Source organism: Cynocephalus volans, chromosome 7 (genome assembly GCF_027409185.1).
Source record: "Cynocephalus volans isolate mCynVol1 chromosome 7, mCynVol1.pri, whole genome shotgun sequence".
NCBI lineage: Eukaryota > Metazoa > Chordata > Mammalia > Dermoptera > Cynocephalidae > Cynocephalus > Cynocephalus volans.
Genome location: NC_084466.1, coordinates 17218739 through 17239896, shown reverse-complemented (window position 1 = coordinate 17239896; position 21158 = coordinate 17218739). Strand labels below are relative to the sequence as shown.

The following is a 21158-nucleotide window of genomic DNA, read 5'->3' as shown; positions in this document are numbered from 1 at the left end:
GACTATGTTACATAATTGGAAACCACCCCCTTAATTGAATATGCATTAGATAGCAAAACCATAAAAGCCAAACACCGGCAGAAGGCAGGGTTGTTGCTCACTTTCCTGGGGCCAACCTGTACTTCCTGGCTGAGGTGTGTACGCTTTACTTGTATCAAACTTACTTTTAGCAGGTGGCTGCTCACTCGAGTCAGCCTGCACTCTGTGCTGAATTTTAAGTCTATATTTCTTACTTTTGTGTTAGACTTGGTGTGGGCCCTGCTCCGACTCCAGAGCTAAGTCACACTCTCTCTGTGAAATGTGTTTCTCTTATTCGTTATATTAAATCTGTTTTCACTGTCTACTGTGACTCCACCCTTGAATTCTTTCCTGTGGCAGAGTCAAGAATCTGGTAAAAGGACAGGGTGGGTTGAGACTGACTACTGTGCTTCCCAGATCCTCTCTTCTGACATCAACTGGATTTCAGAATTGTGCACAAGGGGGTGTGGATAGTGAAAGAAAATAGAGTAGAATATCTTGGTGTCCTAGGGCAAGGAAGGACTTCTTAAGCAGAACTTGAAAAGCACAGAATATTGATGAATTTGATTGCATCAAGATTAAATATGTCTGTTTCAGAACAGACACCACAGACAATTTAACAGATTCCTGATTGGGAGAGGATATTCAAAATGTCCAAATGGACATGTACTATGTCAAAAAATCTAGAATATACAAGGAATGCCTGCAAATCAAAAAGGAATTCTAATGGGGAAAATTGGCAAATTTAGAAGAGGAAAAACTAAAAAGTTAAAGGGCATATAAGGAGATGCAAAAATCCAGGTTTTCAGATAAATACAAATAAAACAATGATATCACTTTACACCCATTAGAATGACAAAAAAATTGAAAGTTGTGTAATTCTAAGTCTTGGGCAGAGATATGTGGATATACAGAGACCCCTGTGCTCTGTGGAGAGAGTGAAGATGTGTGCCACTGTGAAGAGCAATATGGTGACACTGTGGCAAATTGAGTACTGTGGAGGGAATGCAGACTCTATGAGCCAGCAGTTCTTTTCCTAGGTATACACCCAAAGGAATTCTCACAAGTCCACAAAGAAACAAGAACGGACATTCATTGGAGTGTTGGGGGGAGTGCATGTGGTGGGGGGGTAGTTGAAGGCAATTCTATGACCTTCACAGGGGATGTGAATGGGAAAACTGTGGTAGATGCTCACTCTGGAATACTCTGCAGCCACTAGAAGCAATAGGTGAGAATTGTTAGATGTGCACTGAGCAGCATAGAAAGGTCTTTAAAGTGTAGTGCCAAGAAAAAGCAAGACACAGAAAAAAATATATTGCACAACATCATTTCTATAAATTAATAAAACGTGCCTACCAAAGAAACATGCACATTTTTAAAAACATCCAGAACAAAGGAAGGCAGAGTGAACACAATAGAACAGTTGTTTGTTTATGGAAGAGAAGAAAATAGAAATGGAATTGGGATAAAAAGGAATAAATTAGAGAAGGGCATCATTAGTACAAAGAGGATGTTGCATCATGAACTGAGGTGTTAATCCAACCGTCTGCACCTAAAATCACAAATGAAACAAGAAAAGAAAGGAAAAAGAAGAAGATGGAAGGAAGGAAAGAGAAAGAGGCAGGAAAGGAGGGAGAAAGGCAAGAAGGGAGGGAGAAAGGAAGGAAAGAAGGAAAGGAGAAATATAGAGAAGGTAGGATGCTCACATCTCAGTTTGGGCGAGCAATGTTCTAAAACTTAATGGGAGACCAAAAAACCCCTCATGGATCAGGGAGGGAATTCTGAACACAGACTGCGCTAGGTAATCTGCAGAGCGCCCTCTACTGGTGACTGCTGGATGTTGCAGAGAACATGCAGTCCACACCATGCCTTAGGCTGCCCTCTTCTAATGTCCTGCTCTGACTTAGCTTCCCACTGCAAGAAATTAACTTCTGTTTGCAGGCAGGTGACAGTGTGAGGGGAAGATAGGGTAGAGAGAGGAAACTTGCTGGGTCTGTGACAGGAGGACATCATCATGTGGCTGTGAAAAATAGGAATTCTGTCAATTTCCTCCACCCTCTCCCAGCCTAACAAAAGCTGAAAACCGAGGACCGATTGTTTCCCCCCAGGACGCAGGGCATTCAGTGCTGAAACCTGACAGTCTGGGTCCACTGAAATGGTCGGTCACCCTAATCTCGGTAACCTCATTTTTCTAGGAATAATAATAATAACAATAAAAACAACAACAATGATATATGACATTTAGTTTGCACCTTCTCTGTGCTCCGTATGTATTTTGCCATTATAATCTTCACATCAACTTAGGTGGGAGGTATTTGTGATATGATAATATTTGTTCACTCGGAAGAGTTCACAAATTTCCCCTCCCTTGAAAGAAAACGCTGTGATTAGGGCTCTATTCATGACACTCCACTGCCACCCCTGTAGTTTTATGTTCTGTGATTTAAACTGGCTTTTCTAATATATCTGTAGACAATGTTACAAATCATACTTATTCTTTATGCCCCTTATCCAATCTTGCCCCTTTCCCCTCCCCCTACACAATTACCTTCTGAATTCCAGGGAGCTTTATAAAACATCAAAACACATTTAAAATTTGATGTCTCTTAGTAATATTGACAATGGGATGCTGAACAAAATTTGGCTGAATTCTTCCAGAGAAATTAGCTCTTCTTTTCCCCCCGGGGGAGGCGAACTAGGAAAGCAGCTCTGAGCCCAAAACCTTAGCAGACTCACCCAGGTGCTGTGTCTCTCAGCTGTATTTCTCAGGTTCTGATCCTCTGAATCTTCATGTAACAAAGGAGACTTTGCTATGTATTTACATCCAAAAAAAAAAAAAATCAAAGCACACAAATCAAACTACTTTTCTGGATGACAAAGTAAGAGTCTAATAACTACTAATAAAATTACTTATTTAATTTTTATTGCTAGTTTTTTGGTGCTTGGAAGAATTTTTTTTACTATGCTCTGACTGAGCCCTGAAATCAAGGTGTTAGCCCTGAAATCAAGAATATTAAGTTTTCTAAGTTTTAAGAAATCTAGTTTAAAATCTTATTTAAGTGATATAAGAAAATAGATGTTTTTTCATTTTAAACTCCTGGGTTTTCATCTCACATGTAGAACCAGGCATATCTTTTCTGGAAATTCAACTCACAATGTGATGAAGAAAAACATAATGTACTAAAAAAAGAGATTTATCAGACAGTTTTTCTTTTTTTTCTTCTGAGAGAGCTCTTTTTTTTTTAACGTGCTAATCATTTATTTATTTATTTATTTTGGCAGCTGGCCAGTATGGGGATCTGAACACTTAACCTTGGTGTTATCAGGACCAATCCAATTCGGTTATCACTATCGAATCCAACAGCGTTCTTTCCACTAAAAACTATATGAATTGAGATTATGTAGCACAGCAAAATTTGCAGAAATCTGAAATTCCAGAATTCCTCTTTTTGAGATAAATTCAATTATTTTTATTTCCTGATATGTTATTTGATTGTTAGAGATATTTTAAAAACACAATTGGTTCCTTTACAACATTTGGTCACTGCTCTTTGTGGCATAGGGTTAATTAGACATTCTACACAACCCTCCTGGAAGAAAACACCTAAAGTTGCTAGAAACGATATTGAAAAATATTTTTAAATGCTGAAAATGATCTGAGCTGATGAGAAAATAAAGAAGTCCTTAGAGGCCAAAAAAAAAACAAGGAGAGAATATGGAGAGAACACAAACACAGGAAGGTAAGCAGGCTCTGAAGCCAATGGCTACCCCAAGGGATCCCTGGTCACTTAGAACTAGTGACCTGCCCAGCTGCCCAGAGCTAGTGCCATGCAAGGTTGCAGGCTAGATCACAGAACCCTGCATAAAGCTGTTCCCATCCCTAAAGCAATGATTGCAGTGGGAACAATTTAAAAGTATTACTTTGCCACTTCCATCACCATCACCATCACCATCACCATCACCATTCCCCTGAGTAATGGCAAAGAAATGTCCTGTCTTGATCCTGTATCTAAGTAAAGGGGCAAAAGTAAGTGACCTAAGAATTCCTAACCACAAGCTGACCACTTACTCTGATTTAGGACCAGAATTCACAGTAATAGAATAGCTAGAGAAAGCTGAGGGTCTATTTTAAAGTGGTCCTCACTTGACAGCTCCCCTAAGTAACAGGCAGAAGCAAATATAAATTCTGTTCAGGAGAACAAATCTTCAACTCAGACCTCAAAATATTTCCACAAATAAAATTGGAAGGAAAATGGGCTCACAATCACAAATCACAAAATACATGGTTTAACAAACCACCACGAGTAAGAGAGTCAGTGCGGAAAAAATAATACATCCAACCTGAAGAAATTACAGATCAAAGAATAATTAGACACAGAACAGAAGATGAGTATGTTTAGATTTAAAAGATAAAATGGGGCACTTGAATTATGACTAAAGAACAAGAGATTAGAAAGAAGAAACAGATTTGAAAAAGAACAAAATGGAGTCCATAGAAACTTAGAAAAAAGAGAATAGTAATAGAAATTAGAAACTCTGTACAGGTTGACAGCAGTTTACACACAGATGAAGAGAAAATTAATAAATCAGAACATAGATCTGAGAGTATGCCTGGAAAGCCACATGGAGGGATGAAAAATACTAAAGAGAAATTGAGACATAGTACAGCCTAAAGATAGATCTTAACAAAGTTACAGAAGGAGATAAAAATAAAAAAGGACGGGGCAGAGGGAATATCTCAAGAGGAAGGGAACTAATAATTTTCCAGAACTGGCAAAAGATATAAACCATCAGATTCAGGAAGTTCAGAGAATCCAAAACAGGATAAAAAGAAATCCACAGTTAGAAAATCTAAGTGAAACTGCCTAAATCAAAGCAAAGAGAATCTTATAACCAGCTAATGAGAAAATATAGGTTAACCTACGAAGAAGTGACAGATCTTATGGTTGGCTACTCAACAGCAACAATGGACAATGGTAGTCAGAAGAAAACGGAATGATATCTTCAAAGTACTGAGTCATAATAACTGTCTACTTATAACTTTATATTGTTAAAGAAAAAATTATTCAGTGACACCTGTTAAAGATGGTAAGGCCAACTTTATTCAAGGTGGGAGAACTATCACAATTGGTATAGGCACCACTGTAATGGGATTTTGCAGTCAGGGAGATAGATTGGACTCCACCCTGAATATAGCACGGATAAGTGAAAATTTATAATCAAGAAACAGGGTAGGGGTCGGTGGATGAAAGATTACTAAGAGGAAACACAAGGGATAAGGGGGGATTCTAGCTGAACCATCCTGACAGAGTTCTTGCTAAAGACAGCATCTGGGGAATGGTATATCATGAGGAACCTGAGTAGATATCAAGGATACTGTGGTTTGAATGTCCCCCCAAGCTCATGTTGGAACTTAACCTCCAATATGGTATTTGAGAAGTGGGGCCTTTAAGAGGTGATTGAATAATGAGAACTAGGCCTTCGTGAATGGATTGATCTATTCTTGGATTAATGGGTTAATGTAATGGTTTACTGGGCCATTAGGCAGTAGACTGAGAACATTATAAGGAGAGCAAGTGAGCATATTAGAGCCTTCTTCTTAGCCTTCATCATGTGATACTTTGCCCTATCTTGGGACTCTGCCGAGAGCTCACACCAAGCAGAAAGCCCTCACCAGATCCACCCCTTGACCTTGGACTTCCCAGTCTCAAAAACTATAAGAAATTTTATTTCTTGGTAAGTTATCCAGATTCAGATACTCTGTTAACAGTGACAGAAAATGAACTAATACAGAAAGTTGGTACTAAGAAGTGGAGTCTTCCTGATAACAAATACCTGAAAATGTGGAAGCAGCTTTGGAACTGATTAATGGGTAGAGGCTAGAAGAATCTGAAGGAACAGGCTAGAGAAAACCTAGATGCTGGTGAGACCTTGGAAAAGAAGATCAGGGAAAGTTCAGAATTTCTTAGAGACTGGTTAAATGGTGATGACCAGAATGCTGATGGAAATGTGGACAGTAAAGGCCATTCTGAGGAGGTCTCAGATGGAAATGAGATAGAGCTTATTAGAAATTGGAGCAAAGGTCACCCTTCTTATATAGTTGCAAAGAACTTGGCTAGATGGCGTTCATGCCCAAGGGCTTATGGAACATGCAAAATAAGAATAATGAAACAGGGTATTAGATGGAAGAATTACCTAAGTAGAAAAGTATTCAGGCTACAGCATGGCTACTTTTAACTGCATACAGTGAAATGACAGAACAAAGAGATGACTTAAAGATAGAATTTATAATTAGAAGAGATGCAGAACATAAAAAATCAGAAAACTCTCAGCCTGTCCACATAAAGAGTGAGGAAGGGTGATCAGGAGAGGAAAGCAAGGAAACCATCTGCTAAGGAGATTAGTACAGAAAAGAGAAATCATCAAAAGAATAGAAGAAAGGCCTTGAAGACATTTTAGAGATCTTTCAGGCTGTCTCTTCCATCACAGGCCCAGAGTCTTAGGGGGACAGAATGGTTTCAGGGAACAAGCTTCTGGTACCCCCCACAGGCTTACTGCCCAGGGCCACCTAGGGATGCTGCTCCCTGCACCCTGGCTGTGCCAGCAGCTCCAGCCATGGCTAAGTTGGCTCCAGATGCTGCTGGACTAGCTGCTTTGGAAGATACGAGCTGGAAGCTTTGGCAGCATTCATATGCTGTTAAGTATGTAGGCTTGCAAAATGCAAGACCTGCGGAGGCATGGCAGCCTCCACCCAGATTTTAAAGGATGTATGGAAAAGCTTGGGGGTTCAGGAAGAGATTTGTTGCAGGGGCAAAGTCACTGCAGAGAGCCTTCATAGAGCAATGCTGAGTGGAAATGCTGGGTTCAGTTGCAGCAGAGAACCCCCATGAGGCAATGACTAGTGGAGCCATGGGAGCAGGACCATCATCGAGACCCCAGAACTGTAAAGCTACCAGCATGCAACACAAGACTGAGGGAGCCGAAGCATGGGTCAAGCCCAGGAAGGACATAAGGGCAGGGCTGCCTGAGGGCATGGGAGCTCAACCCCAGTACCAGTATACAGAGAATGCCGGACAGGGAGTAAAGGGAGATGATTCTCCAGCTTTAAGATTTAATACCTGCCCTGCTGGTTTTCAAACTTGCTTTGGACTAGTTACTCCTTTCTTCTTTTCTGTTGCTCCCTTTTGGAATGTGAGTGTCCCTTTTATGACTATCCCACCATTGTATCTTGGAAGTAGCAAAAAACTTACAAAAAATCCCAGACACTCTTGAAAAAGAAGAGCAAGGTAGGAGACTCACCAACAAGATCAAATACATATTTCTGAAATTAGAGTAACTAAGAAAGTGTTGTATTGGCCCAGGAACAGTCAAGCAGATAAATGGGACAAAGTAGAGAATCCAAAAACCAGCCATGCAAATACTGATACCCAACATGACAGGCGTAACATTGCAGATCAATAGGCAAACAAGGTACATATTCATTATGAATTTAAAAATTGGGTTTCCATATTGAAAAATGAAATAAATTCCAAATCCTAAACACTGAAAAATCAATTCTAGATGACTTAAGAACTTAAATATGAAAGCTAAAACTGAACTTTTTAGAAGTAAAAAGCAAAAAATTTATTGTTTTGAAGGGGGATTTCTTAATCAAGATCTTAAAAGCACAAATTCTTGTAAAAGCTTGATAAATTTGGCTATATTAAAATGAAGACTTTATTAAATGGCACAGAAAGACAAACCACAAACTGGGTAGGACATCTGCAACATACATCATCAACAAAAGATTACTATCCTGAATATACATAGAACTAAAAATAAACTATAAAATGTCAAACAACTCAATAGATAAATGAGTAAAAATTGCAAATTTCATTGTAGACAAAAACACAGCTCACCAATAAACATATGAAAAGATGTTCAACCTCATTAGTAATCAGAAAATACAAATTAGTAACCATAATGTGATACATTTATAACTATCAGACTGGCCAAAAGAGGAAACAATTCTGACAACCCCACAGTACCAAGTATAGAATAATGAGGACTCACCCACTGCTAGTGGGACTATAGATTGCTAAAATTGCTTAGTAAAGCAACTTACCTTTATCTATAAAGTTAAAGATGAGTATCTCCTACATCCTTGCAATTCTGCTTCTAGGAAATACCCTGGAGAGACTCTCACTCTTGTGCACAAGGAGAAATGCACAGGAATCTTTATAGCTGTACCAATTGTCACTGGGATGTGAAGGGAACAATACAAATGTTCATTTACAGAAATATGAATAAATAAGTTGTGGTCTATGCATTTAACTGAATACTACATTCAGCTGTAACATTTAATGAACAATAGCTATGTTCCTGAACATGGATAAATCTCACAAACATAATATTGTGTTATAAAATAGGTTACGAAAGAATACCTGCAATGTGATTCCATTCATGTAAAGACCCAAAAGCATGCAAGACTAAAGCAATTGGTCAAATAAGCCTTAACTGTTACTGTATAATTTGTACTTTGTAATATCTGGTAGTTGCATGGCTCGTTAAGCTTCAGGCTAACAGAAAATTAAGCATTAACTAACTATGGTGCCAGGTTAAAAAAAAAAATCTGTGAAACCAAAACCTTTAGAATTCACGTACAAACTTTTAGTAAATATCCATGTAGAAAATTAGAAAGATTATTTTAGGTCATCTTTAAAATGCCATTGGTAACTCATGCTTGATCCTAAGTTCCTGTACTTCCGCAGGCCATCTGAGTATGAAATACTGTCACCTGCCCGCATCTGCTGGCTGTAACACTTGTCAAAGTGTTAGTTGTCCACTGCATACCTGTACCACTCTGTCTGGAGTGTCACTGGAGAAGGCTGAGCGACATGTCCAGGGCACAGATCTCAGCTCTGGTTTTTGGTGTTGGAGGGTTTGGAGCTCTCGTTGCTGCCACCGCATCCAACGAGTGGAAAGTAACCACGCGAGCGTCATCGGTGATAACTGCCACTTGGGTTTACCAGGGTCTGTGGATGAACTGCGCAGGTAACGCGTTGGGTTCTTTCCATTGCCGACCGCATTTTACTATCTTCAAAGTAGAAGGTAAGTCTAACAGCTTTGTGTGCGGTGGAAGTAAAATGTTACTTTTCCCTTCTCGACTATGCTGAAGGAGCTGTATACTGTCGGCTGTTAACTCTGTGCAGAATGAGCACTTAAGGTGCCGAATTTGGATGGATGGGGTGTATGAGTGTTGGATGAAAAATTAAATCACTTATTTTATTTGACAAAGGAAAGTCAAGAACAGCCTTATGAATCTTTTAGAAATACCAATTGTTAATAAAAAAAACTCCAAAGGAAAGGGTGGCAGTGACTGGATTGTTTTAAAAGTTAGTTTCAAGTTGCCTTGGGCCATGGAGGAATCTTGATGGGTCCTCTGCCCTATGGTGGAAGAGCTCTCATAGACTTAAACTCTCTCTCTCTCTCTCCCCCTTTGCCTCCCCCACTCACATGCATACATGTGTGACATATATATGTGTGTGATATATACGTGGATGTGTGACTTTATGTGTGTGCCATCAGTAAATCATACTTTATCCTAAATTCCATACTTCCTCAGTCCATCCAAGATATACGTATCCTATATATATATGAACACGTGTGTATATGTTATATGAGCATGTGTACATGTGTCATATGAGCATACGTGTGTGTATGTTGTATGAACACATGTGTGTATATGTTATATGAACATGTGTATATATGTTATATGAGCATACGTATGTATATGTTATATGAACATATATATACGTTCAGAGTGATAGAAGCCTATGACAAGAAGGATAGCATTGAATGAGGGAAAGAATTCTGTTTCCAGAGGTGTTTCTATCTTTTTTTTTTTTTTAAATCATGTTTGGTGACAAAATAACTAAGCATGAAATTTAAAAAGTAGTTACGTAAAAGAAAACGCCATGAACTTTCTCTTTGGGTAACTTTTCATTTTAATGTGTGGACAAGCTTTCATCTTTATGCTTATTGGAAGCTTTATTACGTGTGTGTGTGTGTGTGTGTGTGTGTGTGTGTGTGTGTGTGTGTGTGTGTGTGTTGTGTATATCTTAAAGAGAGGGCATTAAAAATAAAAAGGACATTTTCATACCTCAGGACACCTCCAGGGAAACAATTGTTGTTGGCTTTTATATCAATATAAGTCACTATCTGCCTCTGCTTTCTGCACATGTGATAGTTTACAAATCTGTCACAAGTTGTGGGTTTATTATGTTAAAAATTGCCTCTGCTTTTTGGTAAAATATAGACTTTTCACAATCAAATGGTAAAATTGTACCTTGGCCCCAGTAAAAAAAATGAAATAAAATTTTAACTAGGAAGTTACTAAAGCATAATATTTTATGGGATTTTGTGTCAAGTATGCAAGTCATTAGCCTACAGTGAATGCCAAGGGATAAAGAGAGAATACTTAGTTAAATCCAGGGGATTTCTAATGACAGTCATCAGAAATGTTCAAGCTTAGATACTCTAGTTAGGCCCTCCAGAAACATGTAGTTTCCTAAGTACCCATTTGAAGAATCAATGCTATGTCTTTCTTCAGCCCCAACTTCTAAACTTATTTTGGAGAATTTCAAAATTGCTCCTTCCACTATAGAAAATTTTCCTCCACTATAGAAAATCTTCCACTATAGGAAAATTTTAAGAGGAAAAGAAGAGCATTTGTGGAGACCCTCTTGTCATTCCGCACACCTCTTATGGTTGTTCTCTCTCCATGGTCCCTCTTGGCCCATTCCCACCTTGGGCAGCAAGTAGAAGATATGGCACATGGGTAAGTCTGTTTCTTTGTTCTTAACTGGGTTCATTTGTTTTAAAAAGTATTTTGTCTTACTACACCTCATTCTGTATTCCTTAATGAAACCCAGTTATTGAGAAAAATAGGTGTTGAACCTTAGCTCCAACGTGGGCTAAGGAAAAGTGATAGATTTCTGTATGACTTCAAAGGCTCCTTCCCCAAAGGCATCTTAGAAAATATAGAGTTAGAAATTTTATTATTAAATAGTGTTGATGGTAGTTCAAATAGTCTTCTCTCCTTAAAACTTTATTATTAAAGTTAATTTTGCTTCTCAATAGTAAAACAATTTATTTAATATCTGCCAAATACTCTGCACATAAGAGGTAATTTGAGAAATCTTGTCCACAGATGATGCTTCAATTGCCATATAAACTTAAGTTAACATAATATGTCCACTTTTTTCATCCTGAATCTAAATGTTTCTAAAAGATACAGTTTACTGCAGAAAGTCTATTTTCAACATCAGGAACCCTGATTCATATTTCCAAAGGAAATGCAGACTCACAAATTTGGCTTTTCTCATTTACATGGAGTCATTGCCAAAATTGTTGGTTGCTTTTCTTTTATTTCTATTTGAAAACATAACAATGGGGGAGTTGGGAATGCTATCTATGCCAATACATCACAATAATTACAAATTGAGAACATAACTCAGAAGCCAATGAGGAATGAAAATGATTATATCACCTTTTAAAATACACTGCTTAAGCCTGCATTGTTAATTTGAGGCAAATCTTCTTAGATTTAGGCCAGCTTAAGCCTCCTCTAAGAAAGAAAAACAGCAATCTTTTTAAGCTGTCAGGGTTTTTTTTTCTTCCTGGTTACATAACTTCATTGCTTGAGTTATACTTTCTTGTATCTAACCCTCTTGGATGCCACAGTATAGCCACAGAAGTCCTTGGGGTTAACAGTGACTATATCCTCTAACGATTTGATGTAAGCAAGCAGCTCTTTGGGCAAGGAGCACTTACAGTTATTATGAAAAGTACAAGCCATTTTCAACTACAGTTCTGTGAAATAAATTTCAGGAAAACACCATAGGGACACCTGCAATTCAATCCTCATTGCAGCCTGAAAATCAAAGCTTCTTGATTCAAATTCAAAACCAGTTCACTGTTTTTAGACAAAAGTCCAGGATAGGTTGTGTCTTCTGTTTTGCTGTGTCTTGTTTCTCTCTCACATCGATGTTAATAGAGTTGTTTTAACTATGAAAGTAAAGCATCTATCAGAGGGAGAGAAGCAGCTATTTCTGAGGGGTAAGGTTGGATCCAGGAAGCGTTGCCACAAGGAGGGATTGAACCCAAATCGTGGCTGCCTTGGGACAGGGACTAGATCTGTCATATTCACCACCTAGCACGTAGTGGGCCCTGGATATATATGTGCAAAATGAATAATGATTGAGACTACAGATAGTTTATGATGAGAGCAAAATTGTATTCCTGGAAGAAGGCTGGAGTCTGTGAACTGAGGGGTGAGTTAGAAAACATGCTCGGGCAACCAAAAGGAAGATCCCTGGATGACAACTCAGCAGACCTAGCTGCAAATTCTGGCACTTTTATTAACTAGCTGTGAGACCTTGACTCCAGCAATAAAACTCTCTGTGCCTCATCCATGAATTTTCTTCTCCATAAATTGAGAGAATTGGACTCCAAGAGTCCCTTCAAGTATCTTTCAAACTGAAGTTCAATTCAAGAGCTTCACAGTGCTTCACCACTTGGCAGTAGGAGTTCACCAAAGAATTATAGCTGTAAAAGCTGCCTCTGTTATAACTTGTTCATGGGATTGCCCCCCCCCCTTTTTTTTTTCTCCTCTTATCTATTACCTTGACTGGCTTCCCGTGTTCCTGAGTGTCTAGAATCTTATCTGCATCTGGGTTGAGATAGGTTTAAATGACCTTGAATGATCACATGACCCAAGTGAAGGTGCCAGGATTTCAGGGGAATGAAACCAAACGCTAGTCTGGAAGCCACAGTCAAATACTGCCGGCTGCCTAGCGGAGAGCGAACCTTCTCTCCTCATTTTCCCAGCTCCTCACTGCTCTATCCCCACTCCCTTATCAGCCATACCATAAGAACATGGGTAAAGGAATGGCATTTGCCAGACAAAGGGGCTTATCTGTGGGTGTTTATTCACCTATAGGGAACCATCAGCAGGGAGCCATCTAATGTCATAACTTTAGATTTCTTGCTAGTTGAAATGTGTGCCTGCGTTAGTCCATTAGGTCTGCCATAAACTTGGTGGCTAATAAACAACAGAAATCTATTTCTAACAGTTCTGGAGGCTGAGAAGTCCTAGATCGAGGGCTGGCAGATGCAGTGTCTGGTGAGGGCCCGTTTCCTGGTTCACAGATGGTGACTTCTAGCCGTGTCCTCATACGGTGGAAGGGGTGAGGCAGCGAGTCCACAGACTACTAGCATCTATGTCACTTGGGAGCTTGCTGGAAATGCAGACTCAAGGCCCCACCACAGACTTATTGAACCAGAATTAGCATTTTTATGACATCTCCAGTTGTCCCCTATGAACAATGAAAGTCTGAGAAATCTTTGTTTAGAGCTTGGTCTTGGGAGCCTGATGGACTCAACGTTTACTAACTAAGCATCTTAATGTCTCTGAGCTTCAGTGTTCTTACCTGTTAAATGGTGATTAAATAAAATAAAATAGGCAGAGTATCTAATACAATGCCAGATGCAGAGAAGGCCCTCCATAAATGATAGCAATTATTACTATGACTACCTCTTTCAATGCCCTAAAAGTTCTCATCTCAACTGTAGGAAGGTGGCCATTACTTCTGCTGCATTCATTGGACTCCAACCAGGACTAAGCAGCTGCCACATGTGGTTTTTGTGGGAGGGAATGGGTGAGGCAGGATAATCGGGCTAAGCAGGTTTAGGATTGGCTACTGTGAATGGTTTCAGCAGGCTCTGGGGTTGAAGGTGCTGTCACTAGTTGTCTGGTGCCTGGCCCTGGGGCCATTAGGGCAGGGGGATATCTGCCTGGTGTGCAACAGCTTGATGAAGGAGGCAGCTGGGGCTATGGGCTTTGGACTAGTTGGTTTGCATGTGAAAGGCATGCTTACAGGGCGTCATTTGTTATCTCTAAGAATTGGCTAGTCCCGGGGGCAGGGGGTGGGGGGCAATCTCCCCCCAGCCAGCGAGGCCTCAGATGCCAGAGCACAGAGAACACAGAAAACAAGAAAATGCAGATAATACAGCATGGATCCTGGATCCCTCGGTGGTGTTTGCACAGGTAGGTGAGCAAGGCGGGGGCATGGAGTTCCGCCTCGCCTTTAGGACTTCACATGCTTGTCTGATGTTCAGTGCTCGTTTTCTCCTGGTGAATATTTTGTGTAGAAAACATTCAAGTTTAACTTTCACAGCATTCATCACTTCTCTCTCTGATCATCGCCCGTCTGACCATACAAGCAGCAGGTCAGGTCTGCTGAATCTCCATTACCCCCTCATAGACTAAATCCTAAAGGAGGTGTACTCAGAGGACCTCTTCTGAGCAAACAGCATGCCAGTGTTCAGCCATTTTAAAACTTGGTGCCACCACACACTGCTTAGGTGATGTACGTACATTACAGAAAGCTCTTAAATCAACTTGGCATAATTGGCCTGGTTTTCAGGAGCCAGTTGGTCTACAATTAAGCTCTTTCCAGAATTTTGTGTGCGGTACCAGAAAAATTGATTACCAAAGGTGGACAATGTGGCAAACTGCTATGATGTCATATTTCAGCTGCAAAAAGAACCCTGTAAATAGTTAATTTCTTTATTCATTAATGAATCCATTCATCATAGCATTTACTAGATTCCTGGAGCAGAATATAGGCTCTGCGGACTCCGTAAGGAATAGGACATGGGCCTCTTCTCAGAGGATGGGGGCTTAGAGGGAGACAGGGAGACAATCATTTAGCAAACAATCAGCCCAGAATGGTAAGTCATGGTAAGGGCTGTCTGCTGGTTAAGTTTGGAAATATGCAGGCTTTGCAGAACTGTCTTGAAAGATGAGCAGAAATTTGTCAAGAAAAAAGAAAGGGAGGGATATTTCAGGCTAAGGGAGTTATCTAGCTCTAACCTTGTTAACTGCATGACACAGGGCAGAATGCTTGACATTTGAGCTCCCCCATCTGTAAAATGGGAGTATCATCTACTTCAGAGGGTGGTGGTGAGGTTTGCATGAGTTAATTTGTACACAGCATTTTGAGCAATGCCTGGCATGTACAAGCAAAGGCCTAAAAGCAGGAGGGAGCCAAGTGCGTTGGGGAACAACAAGTAACTGGAATGGCTGACACATAAGACACTTGCAGGGGGAGGTTGAAGATCGGGCTGCAGATGCAGAAAAAGGGGAGTCTGCAAAGGGATCTTTTAGCTCCACAAAGGGATCCAGATTTTGTCTTGAAGAAGCTGAAATGCTATGGAAAGATTTTAAGCAGAGAATATCTGATGAGACTTGCACTTGACAAAGATATTGCAGTATTTCACATTAGAACCTGAACAAGGGAGTAGCAGTGGGAACAGAGAGGAAGATATTTAGAGCTAGAATTGATACGTCCTGGGGATGAGGGATGAGAGGGGTCAAGGATGCCTCTTAGGATTTCTGCTGGAACATTTGGTGGGAAGTGGGATAGATGAAGCTGGTCACAGAGCAGGTCCCAACATAAGTTCCAGTCCCTTCTCCTAGTAGTGTTTTCCCATACATACCAAAATTGAAAGCAATCAGATTCTTAACTTAATGTTTGTCTTTGAAAAATCAATTGTACAGAGTGAGACAGAATAACTTAACTGAGTGTAATTTTTCTTTAAGCTGTGCTTTTTAAATTTTTAATACAAACCAACAGGAAAATGTGGCAGCTATAAAGATTAATGCAATCTTAGGTGCCATTAATAGCATAAGAATAACAAAATTAGGAGGGTAATAGCCCCCCAGTACTCTGTAGTCCAATTGAATAGTTCTAGACTTATACACCATATTTCAAGGGACATGGACGTGAACCATATTCATTGATTCTAGAGGAGGATGACCAGGAGGACGAGAGGTCTTGAAATAACTACGCATGGGCATTTGTTTCACCTGGGAAGAAAGGAAGACTGTCTGGGGGGTGGGGAGTGGGAAGAAGACAAGTAGGAACACTGGGCAGATGTTCCTAAGGAGTCAGACTTAGGATCACTGTGAAGAAGAAATTTCTATCAGGGTTGCCCTACAATAAACAGACTGTCTCACAGATTGGCTAGAACACAGAGGAGGCTGATGACTGCTGTTAAAAAGGCTGGAGAGCCAATTCCTGCACTGGCTGGGAAGACAGACTACGGAATCTCTCAAGTCATTCCCAGTGTGAAGATCCAAGACAGTTTGGACATGTAAAAAGAAAGAGAAATATTAAAATCTCTATATATTTTTTTAATGCTCAGGTCTTACAAAAAAAATTTTTTTTCTTGATTTGCATATTGACTTCAGTATTTTTGGACAATTGCAGGGCACTGTGCTGGGCACCCGTGAACACAGCAATAAAAAGACCTGGTTTCTGCCCTGGAGATATTTACAGACTAGAAGGGACCATGAGTTAGAGTAATGAATGTTATAATATGTATATTAATATATAAACCTTTATGTTAATATATGTTAGAATATAAGAAATACTAGGGTACTTCAAAAAGTTTGTGGAAAAATAGAATTGAAAGATAATACGATTTTTTTCATGGACTTTTTGAAGTGCCCTCCTATATGGTTTATCGCTCACTGATATTTTAAAGGGTCCTAGGCAACCCCACAGCATGTGCTATGTGTCCTTTGCTGGGGGAAGGAATGATCACTTCTAAATGCAGGCGTAGAGCTGAATGCTGGAGGGTGGGGAATAGGAGAGGACTAGTTCTGCCTTTAACTGAATTTCTTGGGTCGATATTTTTGCTTTATATGTACCAGATATAGTTCTCACATAAAAACCAGACCAGCCATCCTATTATAGGGAGACTGATTTCCTCCAGAACACAGAATGTGGATTTTTGGCAAGGAGGGCGGGGGAAGCAGAGGACTGTTTTCTCCCTCATTTCCTTCCACCAGCAAGCCTTGGGCTGGTCATATCTGGGGACTTCGGCCCGCTCTGTAAGGCTCATCTACATGTCCCTACTGCACAGTCTGCTGCAGTGTGAGATCCTTCCTCGACACAGCTCTCGGGCTCTGGGTTCTCACCACCTTGCTTGAGTCCTGCTCCTGGGGACCAGCTGTCGCCCTCTCTACTCTGCAGACCTGGACCTCAGACCTCCCACGTGCTGTTGGCTGAAGTTCGGGTTCCAGGCGTTGGATGTCTTATGGCCGTCTTGTCCCCTAATCCAGCCTGCCTGGGTGCTCACTCCTGACCCAGTGCCTGCTCCGAACCCTACACTCCGGCCTCCACTGACCCACCCATCGCCTGCCCGTTTCCTCTGCACCCAGTTCTGCCCCCTCCTGCACCAGAACCTGCTCTCTCCCGCCCAGGGCCTTCAAGTACTATGGGAGCATGTCTCCAAGCTGTGAGAATGTGAGGGAAATGAGAAGGGGGAAGGAACGTGTGTGTGTTCCATTTATTTCATCTGGAGAAACACCCGTGTGAGCCTAGGGACTCCCTCTATCCCAGCTTCAAGGCAGGACGCCTAGTGCTGGCACTACCAGGCGGGTGCTGAGCCTGAGAAAGATGCCGCCCCCGCCAGGGAGCTCCCCATCGCAGCTGCAACTCCCGAGCTCACCTGCAGGGGCGCCGCAGGTCCAAGCAGGTGCACTAATGCAGCCTCTCCTTTGCAGTGCTCTTTCTGCCTCTGCTTCCTGAGCCTTCAGTGATCCCTGTTTGGAAGAAGGGGAGAGGGGGAGGGGGGAAGGGGGGAGGGGAAGGCTGCCTTTGCCCAGCGTGGTGAGCTGCTATCCAGCTTTGCTTCAATTTCATCCAGAATTATAAAACAAATTGATACTAGAGTGCTCACAGGCACACACGCACACAGAAAAAGTTCATGGCAAGATTAGTACATGTAGGTTTATGGCTTACTACACATACGCACAAACTCTCACCGTGCAGACACCTCTACACATCACACAAACAGGTGCTTGCACACACACACAAGTATACTCACCATACGGTCAGCTCACACACATCACACACACATTTTTCACCATGCAAGCTACACACACACACAAACACACACACACACACACGACTCACATTCACCATACAGTGACATCAGCCATAGATCCACATACAACCATGCAGACTCCACACACATAACACACACTAGTCATCAGAGGGCAAGACTGATGTAGAGACCAAGATCTACAGACAGTTAAACATGTGACCTTCTGAACAGAAACAGCCAAAAATTGCTGCTCATCAGCACCACAGTCAGAAGTAATTCATGTTGGAGCAGGAGTCAGCATAGAAAATCCAGCTTCCTGCCTCATCCTCAAATGCCTCCATAGACAGTGGAGTGCCTAGAAATGACCTTCCACCACCTTTGTCTATGAGCACATACTTTGAATCACCTTACCTCCTTCCTAAGTAATCCCTTGGGTGAAATTTGGGGTCTGGAACATTGTAAATACTCCATAATAATCAGTTTCCTTCCTTCCAGAGCACAGAACTTGAAGCCTGACATCCTGTTCAAACCCAAGTCTGCCATTACTAGCTGTGTGGCCTTGGGCTAGTAACTTCACCTCTCTGTGTTTCCATTTCCTTACCTGTAACTTGAAGACAATAATAGTATCTCCCTTGTGAGAAAGATTAATGAGTTCATCTATGAGTTAGCTATGCTTGTTGTTTGCTCCAACCACAATTCTAGCCTTTCAAAACCGCTTTGAGTGCTGACTTGGTCTTCTTTGTATTAGCTAATCTCCCATTTAGCACCGCCTCGAAACCTCCTGCATATTCCCTGTGGTCTCTGGGGGGTTCCTCCTATAGGGGTCAAGACATCTCCCCCATTCCCACCACTGCCCACCGCAGCGCATTTCCCTCCTCCTTGCTTTTCCCAGACTGCTGACCCGGGCTTTCCCCAAGCCTCCCTTCTTTTGAGTTCTATGCTGTTTGCTGTGTATCTTCCTCACAGCCCCTGCTGACTTCCCTGCCTTGCCATCCTCTGGTCACCCAGGCTGGAAACCTGGAGACGGAGACACAGAACACCTGCCTGCTGTTGTGAGACACAGTCAATGCCAAATCCCCCAGGATCTGCCTGCACATCCTCCATCTCCCCACAGGGCGCCTTGCCCTGTCTCTGGCTCAGGTTGTTGCCTACCTGGGCTCAGCCTCCAGGCTCTCCCTGCTGAACTAGACTGGGATCAAATATTAGAAATATTTTCTGCTTTTCTACTTGCTGTCATATACAGCACTGCCAAATAAAACTTGCAAAGGAAGAGCTTCCTTCTGTTTAATTCTTGGCTTTATTCAGCTGCACTGAGAAAGCATTAACTCTGTGTCTGGCACCACTGTATCTATAGTCTCATTTAATCCCCCGAGCAAGTGATTTTTTGTGTTGGGTGCCACAGTCACACCTATTTTTATAGGTGAAGGAACTAGAGCTTAGAGAAGGGACATAACTTGCTCAATGTAGCTGCTAAGGTAGGCAGCAGGGCAGGACTCCAGTGTCACACTGTATAACTCCTGAGCCTAACTCTGTCACCTGCCCATCAGGGACTTCCCAGCGGTGGCTAAGAAGAATGCATCAAAACAGTCCTGACTGTCCTTTTTTGTCCCCTGTTCCAATCAAATCCAACTTTGTGCTTAACTTTTTCCTACCCTGTGCCTCTGCTCATGCCATTCGGGACGGACACCTTTCTTCATCACCCCCTTCTCTCTCTCTCCCTTCAAACGCCACCTCCAATGCCATTGCCCACACAAAGCCTTTTTTAATCTTCTAACCAGCAGAGGCCTTTGTCTTCATCCATCCCTCATGGGACCTGGCACTTCTCTTCTTGTAGTTTTGCTACTCTGGCTTGTATCATGATTACTGGTGTCCTTTCCCATCACTAGATGATATGCCCTGTGAGGACAGGGATTTAACCATTTCTTTCTAGCCCTTGCCTAGAAGAGCACCCTCTATAAAATCCATGCTCTGTAAGTGTATGCTGAATTAGTGGATTACCATTTGTTGACTTGAATGAATGACAGCAGGGACCAGACCACAGGGCATGGAGCCTTCTTCCAGGTTCATCTTCTTGGAACCATCACTGAGTCTATCTGGGTGGTTACGAGCCCATGTTGCCCCTTCTTGTCCAGAAGCAGAGCATGATAGATGTTGTGAAACGTCCTGGTAAACGTATCAAAAAAGAAAGTATCTCATATGCATTTCTTGCTCTTAGGGACTCACCCTGGTTCTCGGTGGGAGCTGCTTTCTTTCCTAAGGGCTCAAATGCCATCGCTTTAGTCATCTATTGTAGAATTTATGTGGGGTTTGCCACTAAGCTTGCCAATGGTGATTTCTGAAATGTACCCCTTTGAAATTTGGGACATTTCCTTGACCCTTTGTTTTCTCCCTGGTCTGGTTTTCCTTCATCCTTGATCACATCCGATCCTTCTGTTCAGATGTTAACATTATGAAAAATCTCAGGCACCATTCACAACGTTATTTGGGGCAGTAGAAATCAGCCCTGTATTTGAAAGGTGCTGCTGAGAAAAATCAGGATATGATTTTTTTTTAAAGGCTCTAATTATTTTGGTTATTTGAACAGACTTATTCTCTGAGGACTTTCTATATGCTGAGTGGTTCTAGGCCAAGTCCTTCTCTTGGTAATTAATGACTTTAGATATAGATGTGGTTGTCGGTCTTGTCCATAAATCACCCAGCCATGCATGATGGCAGTCAGCAGAAAAAGAGCTCCCCAGCTCCTCATCTGCTGGATTCAGAAGACTGTCCAGGCTGCATGGACATTTCTATGAGGGCTCAAGTTTCTGAATGTTATAAGCAATTCGGTAAAAGTGCACAGTTAATATAAAGTGGTGTTCACTGAAAGCAGACTAAATTACAAGCCATAACCTTCTTGAGATAGCTGGTACCATTTGGGTTATCTCTATTACAGAACATGTCTGAAGATGATTGGTTTAGAAATAGTTGTCCTTTCATGTGTTTTATTTAATTTTAACTCAGATGGTTGAGATGAGAAGTGGAAATCATTTTCTAGCAATAAGTTATTTCCAAACCAAGTTTTTTTTCCCTGTCAGGATTTTCTCCTAGTTACTCTGTTCCCTGACCATACACACTTCCAGCTCAACCCTTAGCTTCTTAAAATATTTGCAGTTCCCTTTTATTATAACTTAAATTTACAAGTCTTCTCTTCCTATTCATAA

The 21158-nt window shown here is 41.4% G+C and overlaps 1 protein-coding gene across 2 annotated transcripts in view; it reads left to right on the top strand.

Moving 5' to 3' along the window:
* Positions 1–8894: 8894 nt before the first annotated feature.
* The window catches only part of CLDN10 (claudin 10), a 103898-nt gene continuing 91634 nt past the window's right edge, over positions 8895–21158 (top strand). Inside the window, exon 1 of one of the 2 annotated variants that reach the window (XM_063103342.1) lies at positions 8895–9051. In XM_063103342.1, the coding sequence (XP_062959412.1) occupies positions 8895–9051 (157 nt within the window). Of the gene's footprint in view, positions 9109–21158 lie in introns of both variants that reach the window. The other variant, XM_063103340.1, reaches the window with a different exon arrangement.